The sequence below is a fragment of the Larus michahellis genome, chromosome 1, assembly GCF_964199755.1.
Source record: "Larus michahellis chromosome 1, bLarMic1.1, whole genome shotgun sequence".
In the NCBI taxonomy this organism is placed as follows: domain Eukaryota; kingdom Metazoa; phylum Chordata; class Aves; order Charadriiformes; family Laridae; genus Larus; species Larus michahellis.
Window position 1 is genome coordinate 17,601,105 of NC_133896.1, and position 9,855 is coordinate 17,610,959.

Genomic DNA, 9,855 nt, shown 5'->3' on the forward strand with positions numbered 1-9,855 from the left:
TTTATGAGCTAACTTACCACATTAGCTGCCCCCCAGCCTTTTGGAAGAACCAGGAGTGGCTTGTCAAGTGATGCACCGCAATAAATTCAATCAGTTCACTTAATATCACTTTCATTTTCTTGAAGCAAAAAGGACCTCAAGCCTGCAAACCCAAGGGAGAGTGCGGCTCGCTCCCCCAAGGCCCCGCTGCACACCCTGACTACTTACAGTAAAACACGCGCTGCCAGGATTATGCCACAGTTTGATTATTACTATTTTTTTTTAATACAACCATCCAAAAAGAAGCATCTCCCAAAATGTCATTTTATGTACCTAGTACTTGCAGCTATTTTTTTGCGGAAAGAATACAAATATTAGCTTTATGTTGCGGCGAGAGGCAGCGAGGAATGGATCTGGTTAAACCTCTGAAAGTCAACAGAAGTATGGGATCAGGTCCACGGTAAACTTTATAAAGTGGCACCTGCAGAGGAAATTACTCATTGCATGATTGATGCCACAATTAGAGGCATAAAAAGTAATTCCATGATAAACAAGCAACTGCGCAGAAAAAGAATAATATCCTAAGAGCACGTATGTGCTCATATAAAAGTATATATTGGACAATATCGAACAGGCTACACACACAAATTAGGAAATTAATGGTACAGTGCCCCTGCCTCTTCCCTCCTCTCCCTCCCCCCAGCAGTGCTGATTTTGGGGCTGTATTTGGCCAGTATCTGCCCCTAGCTCTCCTAAAGCAAGCCCAGTGTAATTAGCTGCGTTACACAGCCGTTACACAGCCATAACTCATGGCTTTCCGAGTTGCCGTCTCCCACAGGAACACACGCCAGCAATGCAAACCCATCCACCTCAGGCCACACCAGGCCTGGGCCTGAGGTCTGCGGATCTACCAGCCAAAGCTCCCGGTATGCAGAAGGGAATAAACGTGTTTTGTTACTAAAAAAGCAGAGATACCAAATCTCAACTCTTCTTTTTCTAAGAGAGGAAAAAAAAAGAGGGAGAGGAGGTGGCGTTAGAGCTCCATGTGCATTCCCTACATCTTTGCAAGTTACATCATTTATTACCTTTGTGCAACCACATCAGAAAAGCTTCAGACGAGGTACCACCTAAACCGAGGGAGTATATACCCTTCCACACACCCTCGTTTTTATTTACCCTTGTGATACACGTTTACTAAACAACTTCAACGCACCACTTCAATCCACAGCACATGGGCTTGATACATTTTTGTGGTTCCTCTCCAAAAACTTCACAGATAAATTGCTGCCTCAGGAAAGCCAAAGCTGCGCTAAACTGCAAGCGGGTTATTTCTGCCCATGCCCCCGCACTGGTCTGACAAGCAGAATTACGCGCTTTATGAACCTCAAACGCTTGCTTACCTGAGACCGACACTTTCATGAGGGCTTCCAGGGGTCTGTTGTTGTCCAGATCGCGACTGAGTTTGAGTTCCCCAGTGGCAGAGTCCAAAAGGAGCAAGTTTAATTCATTGCCTTGCACAAAGGTGTAGGCCAGGCTGTCAGACACATCGGGATCATGAGCCGGGATCTTGCCAATCACACCGGAAGGGAAGCTGTTAGACTTGTTGGTCACATAGTTGTTGAAGAGGATCTGGAAGTCCTGCAGCACAGGTGGGTTATCATTTTGGTCCAGGAGGCGGATGTGCACCGTTGCCCGGCTCACGAGAGGGGCCGAAGTGGCCTGCACCACGATCACATACTCTGTCCGGCTCTCGTAATCCAGGTCCATGAGGGCTGTGAGGTCTCCATTGAGCAAGTCTAGTTGGAAGACCTCAGGGATGTTCCCCTCTACAATCTGGTACATGATCTGTGCGTTGGTCCCCTCGTCGGGGTCAGCTGCACTGATGCGTGCCACAATAGAGCCCACGGGGCTGTTCTCCTCCACAAAGATGTCAAATTCATCCTTCTCAAAGACAGGGGGGTTGTCGTTGATGTCCAGCACAGTCACTTGGATATCCACAGAGGCTTTCAGCGGTGGGCTGCCTCTGTCCACTGCAAAGGCCCGCAGGCTGTAGACAGCCACGTTCTCACGGTCCAGCTTGCGCAGCGTGCGTATCACTCCAGAAGTGGGTTCAATGTAGAAGTCTCCATCTCCATCGTCACCGCCTTGGAACGTGTAGAGGAGACGGCCATTGAGGCCTGAGTCGCGGTCGGTGGCAGACAGCTGGAGGACACTGGTGGAGAGCGGCACATCCTCGAAAACTGAACCCTGGTAGCGATCGCGCAGGAAGCGGGGCGCATTGTCATTGGCATCCAGGATGAGGATCTCAACGTACGTGGTGTCTGATTTCTGAGGGATGCCGTTGTCATGGGCTGTAATGGCCAATGTGTAGGAGGCCTGGTCCTCATAGTCCAGCTCCATCAGGGTGGTGATGGTGCCTGTGTCAGGGTCGATGCGGAACTGGGGGATGTTATCATCCAAAATGTAAGTGATTCTTGCGTTCTCCCCCGTGTCTTCATCGGTGGCACTGATGGTGACAATAGAGGTGCCAATGGGCTTGTCCTCACTGACGCTCACTGTGTAGTGGGAACTCTGGAAGACTGGGCGGTGTGTGTTGGCATCTGTGACGTTGATGAAGACCTGGACGGTGTCAAAGCGAGTGCCGTCAGAGGCAGTGACTGTCAGCACATACTGCCTTTCCTGCTTGTAATCCAGGGGCAAGGCCAGTGTGATCAGCCCCCCTCCGCTCTGACTGGTGATGGCAAAACGGTTCCTGGTGTTGCCACTGGTGATCTGGTAAGTCACAACGCTGTTAACGTCCCTGTCCACCGCTGTCAGCGTCAGGACACTGCTGCCCACAGCCGCATCCTCGTTCAGTCTGAGGTGATACACCTTCTCCGTGAAGGTGGGGTTGTTGTCATTCACATCCAGGACAGTAATGGACACACTGGCTGAGGAGGTCATGACTGGCACACCATGGTCCCTGGCCTCCACCCCAAAGTGATAGTGCTCCACAGTCTCTCGGTCCAGCTCTGCAGCCACCGTGATCCACCCCGTGCTGTTGTTGATCTGAAAAGGAAATGCAGAGTCACCTGCTACGGGGGCCGCTCCAGTGGAGGGTGCCATCTCTATGAGTTTGTACTCCAGGCGGGCGTTCTCCCCAGAGTCAGCATCCACAGCCTGGATGTGCAGCACCGAGTAGCCCAGAGGAACGTTCTCCAGCACTGTGGCCTGGAAAGGAGTGCTCACAAAGATGGGGGCATTGTCATTCACGTCCACGACCTGCACTGACACCATGCCACTGGAGTTGATCAAGGGAGGCCTGCCCCCATCCTGGGCTTTGATCCGGAGCGTGTACTCCCGAATAGTCTCGTAATCCAGAGGGTTGATCAGGTCAATGGCACCGGAGAAAGAGTGGATGTAGAACTGGCCTTTCAGGTTGCCACTCACGATGCTGTAGTGCACCTGAGCATTGCTGCCCCGGTCTCGATCTGTGGCCTGCACCTGCAGTATCTGGCTGTTCACTGGGGCATCCTCTGGCACCTGGACCAGGTAGCGTTTCTCGCTGAACTGAGGGTAGTTGTCATTCTCATCCTCTACAGTGATGTGCACCATAGCCGTGGCGCTCCGTGGTCCTGGATCCTTGCCTTGGTCATTGGCTTCCACCACCAGGTGGTATTCGGAGACCTCCTCACGGTCCACCGGGGCTCGGGTCCTCACAACCCCCGAGCGCGGGTCGATCTCAAAGACCCCATCGCCAGCTCCCGGCTCCAGCAGGCGGTAAAGCATGTTGGCATTGGCTGGGGCATCGCCGTCGGTGGCGCGGATGGTCAGCACCTCGTAACCCACCTCCAGGTTCTCCCGGATGCTCTCCCGGTACTCGGGCTGCTCAAACACCGGCTCATGGTCATTGGTGTCGCTCACCGTCACCGTCAGGTAGGTGGTGGCCGAGCGGCGGCGTGGGGAGCCGTGGTCGGAAGCGGTCACCTTCAGTACGTGGGTGTCCTTCGTCTCCCGGTCTAGGCTGCGGGCGGTGACCACGCTGCCTGTCTCGGCATCAATGGAGAAGTAGTCGTTGGAGCGCTCGTCGAAGAGAGCCTCCATGGAGTACGCCAGCCGGCCGGCTTCCCCTTCGTCGGGGTCCTGTGCCCGCAGCACGATGACCGCCGTGCCGGCCGGCTCGTTCTCGGGGATGGACACCTGGTAGCTGGGCAGCTGGAACTGCGGGGGGCTGTTGAGGCTCCGCGCCCGCCGCGCTCCCCGCCGCCCGCCGCCCTCCTCCTCCTCCCCCGCCGCCGGCGGAGGGGCGCAGCCGGCGGCGGCTCCGCGGGGCTGGGCGGCCGCCCTCCGCCGGGCGCTGCGCGGGCACGGCCCGGCTCCGCGGGGCCCGGCGGGCGGAGCGCGGCGCAGCGCGGCCCCCGCCGCCCTCAGGCGCCCGGCGGGCGGCAGCACGGGCGGTTCGGCGGCGGCGCGGCGCTCGGCGGCCCCCGGGGGCAGGTGGAGGATCGGTGCGGAGCGAGGCGGCCCCAGCTCGCCGCCGCCCGCCGGCGCCAGGGCGCAGAGGAGGGCGGCCCAGGGCAGGCAGGCGGCGGCGGACAGCCCCAGCATCTCCGGGGCTCAGCGGGCAGCGGTGCCGGGCAGAGGGCTGCCGCACAATCCATCCACCCGCCGGGCTGCCCGCCCGCCCTCATCCATCAGCCGCCGGCCCGGCTCCCCCCACCCCGCCCCCGCCGCCCGCCCGCAGCCCCGCGCCCCGTCGCCGTCCCCCGGGCAGCGGGGCTGGAGAGCTCCAACTTTTCCACCTTAAACTTTGAAGTGAGTTCAAAATGGCTCCTCTCCTCCTCCTCCTCCTCCCACTGCCGCTCCCGACAGGGCGATTAGCATAAACCTGCTGCTCCTCTCCTCCGCCAAATAAAAAGAAAAAAAACCCCAACAAAAAACAACAACAACAAAAAAACAAACAAAAAAGAAAATTAAATACCGAAGTCCCCCCCCCGCCCGCGGCGGGGCTGGCCCACGGACGGCGCGGTCCCGCGTGGCTGCGCGACACGGCGGGGCCGCCCCGTCCCGTCCCGTTGCTGCCGCCCCGCTCCGCTGGGTTCCGCGGCGGCCCTGAGCGGCGCAGGCTGCGCGGAGCGCGGCGGGCGCTGCCCGGGGCGGGGTTTCCCGACGGCCCCGCCCGGCCCCTCCCGGGCGGCGGCGGCAGCGGGGGCTGGGCCCGCTCCGGCCCCGGGGGGCTCCCGCCCCGCCGCCCGGCAGCCGGGAGAGCCGCCCGCCCCGGCTGGGGGGCCGCGCCGGGAGGAGGCGGCGGGGGGTGCCGCTACCGCTGCGGCGGCCCCGCTCCCCCCCCGCCGCCTCGGGGGCCGGGGTTGCCGCGAGAAGGCACCTAGGAGCCACCTGTCGCCTCGGATCCGTCGTCCGGAACAAAGTTAAACTGAATTTTATTTATTTATTTATTTGTTCGTTTATTTATTTATTTAAAATTCTCCCTATGGAGGGGAAAAAGAACCCCAAAAAAAGTACTTTTCAGGGCAAAATCAGCACCATCTGCCTGGCTGGGGAGTGCCGAGTGGCCCGGCGGTGGGCTGCTTTGCTGACATGCTCTCACGCTTTGCTCCCAGCCGTGCGGAACAGCAGGTAGGATCTGGAATGAAAGATTTCTTGGGGGCAATTGCAAATCATTACAGACGAGATGCAAACTTCGGTAGCTTGTGGGAAGAAGCAGAGCCAGACCCCGCATGTAAATGTTGCGCTGGTGATTATAATGCCAATTCTGTGAATTTATGCTAGACGCTTTATACCGTTTTCCTTTTTTTTTTTTTCTTTTCCTTTGTAATGCGTGCGTGGAAGCGGTGCGCCCAGGCTGAGCCTTCATCCCTGCGGCTGCAGTGTCCCCTGGTGGGTACGGCGAGAAGGACGCGGGCAGCGCACCCCGCGGCTGCCGGGGACAGCCTGCCTGGAGGAGAACGTCCAGGTGCCCACCGTACCATCGCTGGCAAATATCATAGAATCGTAGAATTGTTTGGGTTGAAAAGGACCTTTCAGATCACCGAGTCCAACCATCGACATAACGCTGCCAAAACCGCCACTAAACCACGTCCCTCAGCACCACGACTGCTTGTCTTTTAAATACCTCCAGGGATGGTGACTCAACCACTTCCCTGGGAAGCCTCTTCCAACGACTGATAACCCTTTCAGTGAAGAAATTTTTCCTAATATCCAATCTAAACCTTCCCTGGCACAACTTGAGGCCATTTCTTCTTGTCCCATCCCCTGTTACTTGGGAGAAGAGACCGACCCCCACCTCGCTACAGCCTCCTTTCAGGTAGTTGTAGAGAGCGATAAGGTCTGCCCTCAGCCTCCTTTTCTCCAGGCTAAACACCCCCAGCTCCCTCAGCCACTCCTCGTATGACTTGTGCTCCAGACCCCTCACCAGCTTCGTTGCCCTTCTCTGGACACACTCCAGCACCTCAATGTCTTTCTCGTAGCGAGGGGCCCGAAACTGGTCACAGCACTTGAGGTGGGGCCTCACCAGTGCCGAGTGTACAAGAGCTTTACGTGCGAAGAAGACCAAGGGGTGGCAAGCAATATGCCGCCAAAGGTGGCCGACTGGGATTTTGCAAAATGCTGTGCCTTGTAGGAGCTGTAAGGCAACTTTTAGAGCAATCTGTTACTGTCAGTTCAGGCTCTTCAGCACTTACAAGAAGACTGTGGAAAAAAAGCCAGCTTCTTTAAATTGTTTTCATCTCCGGAACTGCATTATTGCAAGGGAAAAAAAGGAAAAAAAACCCACCTGGATTATTGCCAATGTGTCTGTCACAGGAAAAAAGGTTTTATAAATTGCAGTTTTGGAAGATGTTTAGCTGATTCAGCTTTACTCATTTAGATATTTTTTTTTAATGGAATTTAGAGGCTTAGTTGGCTTTTCAGATCCTCTGATAAAAATAATAGTTCATGAAAAGGAAGAGGAAAGAAATAGGTTAAAAAAAATTAAACATAACCTCCCCTGTATCAAGTTTGAGTAGATGTAGTGATCTGTTTTATACTCTAGAAAACAAGCAACTCACTCTCTAGCTGGTTTAAATTATATCAATATTAACTTGCGTTCTGAGTAAGAAAACCCAAATTTGATTCCACACTTTTATTCTCTCTACATTTTCCTGATTGAGATGCTTAATGCCCACGTTTTGAAAAATTAGGTTTTGTTACAAAATATTCCTTTCTTATGGATTTTTAAAAGTGAGGTCCAAGTACATGTTTACAAAGTTTTTATTAGATAAAATAGATCCCCGAGAAAAGACAGTTTAAACTTTTTTTTTCTTTCAATTTTATTGCAACAAAAGGCAACATCCGTGCGTCTGGAAAGGGAAGATATTGTAAAGGCATCTGTATGAAATCAATTACGTGCATAATTACACAAAATTCTCCATCTTATTCATGTTCGTATGACTTGCCCTTTATTTTCAGTTAATTTTGTCTTGTTTATCTAATGCGTTTCACCGTTTTCTCATTAATTGTATAATCCCTATTGTTCCTTTCACGTGTCACACTGCTTGTCGTATCCTTTTACCATAGAAAAAGATTTCAAATGCAAAATGGTGCATAAAGTATTGAAATGCAAGACCGACTCGTTGCCCTAGTGAAAGGAGCAAGTTATTTAGCACATTGGCAAATCACAGAATCAGAGAGTCACAGAATGGTAGGGGTTGGAAGGGACCTCTGTAGGCCATCTAGTCCAACCCCCTGCCAGAGCAGGGTCACCTAGAGCAGGATGCACAGGAACGCGTCCAGGCGGGTTTGGAATGTCTCCAGAGTTGGAGACTCCAACCACATCTCTGGGCAGCCTGTTCCCAGGGCTCTGCCACCCTCAAAGGAAAGAAGTTCCTCCTCAGGTTGAGATGGAACTTCCTCTGCTCAAGTTTGTGCCCGGTACCTCTTGTCCTGTCCCCAGGCACCACTGAAAAGAGCCTGGCCCCATCCTCCTGACACCCACCCTTTAAGTATTTATAAGCGTTGATAAGGTCCCCCCTCAGCCGTCTTTTTTCCAGACTGAAGAGACCCAAATCCTTCAGCCTTTCTTCATAAGAGAGGTGTTCCAGTCCCCTAATCATCTTGGTAGCTCTTTGCTGTACCCTTTCCAGCAATTCCCTGTCCTTCTTGGACCGGGGAGCCCAGAACTGGACACAATACTCCAGATGCAGCATCACCAGGGCAGAGTAGATAAAATCCATTTTCAGCCCCCAGCATGGTGAGGTGGCTCCCACTGGTCCCATATTGCTCCATACGGAAACGGGGGTCGCTGCTTGGTCAGCGGTCAGGGCTGGTGGGATCCATTTCTGCTGCTGCTTCTGCGAGTCCAGAAGAGGCAGAGAAGGCAACGGCGAACCCCAGCAGTTGGTAAAGGCAACTCAAGGTGGGGAGGAAAATCAGCATTACATCTGTCTCCTGTTTTAACTGGCAAGTTTTCAGTGAGGGCTCATCCTTCTGAGAAAATCAGATATTCCCTTTGCGTCTGATTCTGCAGATTTTCTGGTATAAGCTGCCCTTTTTCTATAGAAGAAATCACACTGACATCGCCATGATGGGCAACGGCCATAAAAATATGCAAGTGGGCGAGGTTTTCCCTGACCCTTTGTTTCCTTGGTACCTATTGATGACATATTCATTTCACAGTTCAAAAAATGCTCTGTTTCAACTTGCCCGGGAGTGAAGTATTTCAAGTTTCTTTCCAAAGTGAATTTAAAACAAAACTGAGAAGCTAAAAAAAAAAAAAAAAAAAAAAGAATAGTATTGTTGCTCATCACCCTTCAGCGCTCAGCTCTAAAAAAAATACAATTAATCTTCAAGTGATTTTCTTAAAACATGAAGTTTACGAGTCCAGGGAAGAGACCAAGAATCACTCCTTTATTGAAACTCTGCTGTGAGATCTGTAGCCCAGAGGAAGAGGAAAGCAGAGCTGGGGCTGCCTGCATCCAGGTCCAATAACGATTTTTAAGGTTGGGAATGAAGCGATTCAGTGTAACATCCATCCCTGCAGAGGAGGTGGTTCTCTGGAAGGAGATGGAGCTTTTTTCACCTCGGCCCATCCATACTTTAAGGAAAGGCTTAAAAATTCATGCTCAGTAATGCCGTGTTACAAATAGTTCACTTTAAAAAAAAAAAAAAAAAAAAGAATAAGCTGTGAAAAGCTTTTTGCCATGGGATTTGTGAAATATATTGCAAAAATATATTACATATATTTGTGAAATATTTGCAGTGTGTCCCCCACCCCACCAGCCCGTGGTTTTATCTTCTAAACTCTTGCTGGGTGGGGGGGTTATGCATGAGAAGAAAAATTATCCTCAAATTTAGGCATCCGTGTAACACAAACTGTATCTTGTATGGGATCTCTATATCCATAGTGTTAAATCTGAATTGATACATCTCAACGTGTATTCATAACGGCATTTATTTACTTCCCAAATGCACCAATGATCTGTTTCTGCTAAAATAATGCTTTGAGAAAATAATCTTTGAAACCACAAGAGGCAGTAATAAAGCAGCCTTTAACCACACTTTATTCTTCAACCTTCTGATTTTCCGACACCTGGAAAGAAACTAGAAGTTTTGTGCCATACATTAGAAGTGAAGAAAACTGGGTTCTGGAGGGGAACGTAATTTATTATCCATAATTTCAAATAAACTAACAACATACTAGGCATGAAAAAACACCCAAATAACAAACAACTTGCTAGTTTTCAGACTACCCGTGCTGCTTGCTGTTACATCCTACCCTCAAGGCTGGGTCTCTTCAGAGTCTGGGACCGCGCATCAGCAGAGATCAGTCTTCTGTGGTCCCAGACAACACCTAACATAAAAGTAGAGATGAAAGCTAAAAGGAATTCCTCACTTTTGAGG

At 52.0% G+C, this 9,855-nt stretch overlaps 1 protein-coding gene and 1 long non-coding RNA gene across 2 annotated transcripts in view; one reads left to right on the forward strand and one right to left on the reverse strand.

Annotated features, from left to right (window-relative positions):
- Positions 1–4,625, reverse strand: part of CELSR1 (cadherin EGF LAG seven-pass G-type receptor 1) — a 175,054-nt gene extending 170,429 nt beyond the window's left edge. The window contains exon 1 of the mRNA XM_074586485.1: positions 1,380–4,625. Coding sequence (XP_074442586.1) covers positions 1,380–4,566 — 3,187 coding nt within the window. The 5' untranslated portion in view covers positions 4,567–4,625. The remainder of the gene's footprint in view (positions 1–1,379) is intronic.
- Positions 4,626–4,937: 312 nt separating this feature from the next.
- LOC141742960 (uncharacterized) lies at positions 4,938–9,512 on the forward strand. Its single transcript, XR_012586944.1, has 2 exons — positions 4,938–5,595; positions 5,809–9,512. It is a non-coding gene; the product is annotated as an uncharacterized LOC141742960 (long non-coding RNA).
- The last annotated feature ends 343 nt before the right edge of the window (positions 9,513–9,855 follow it).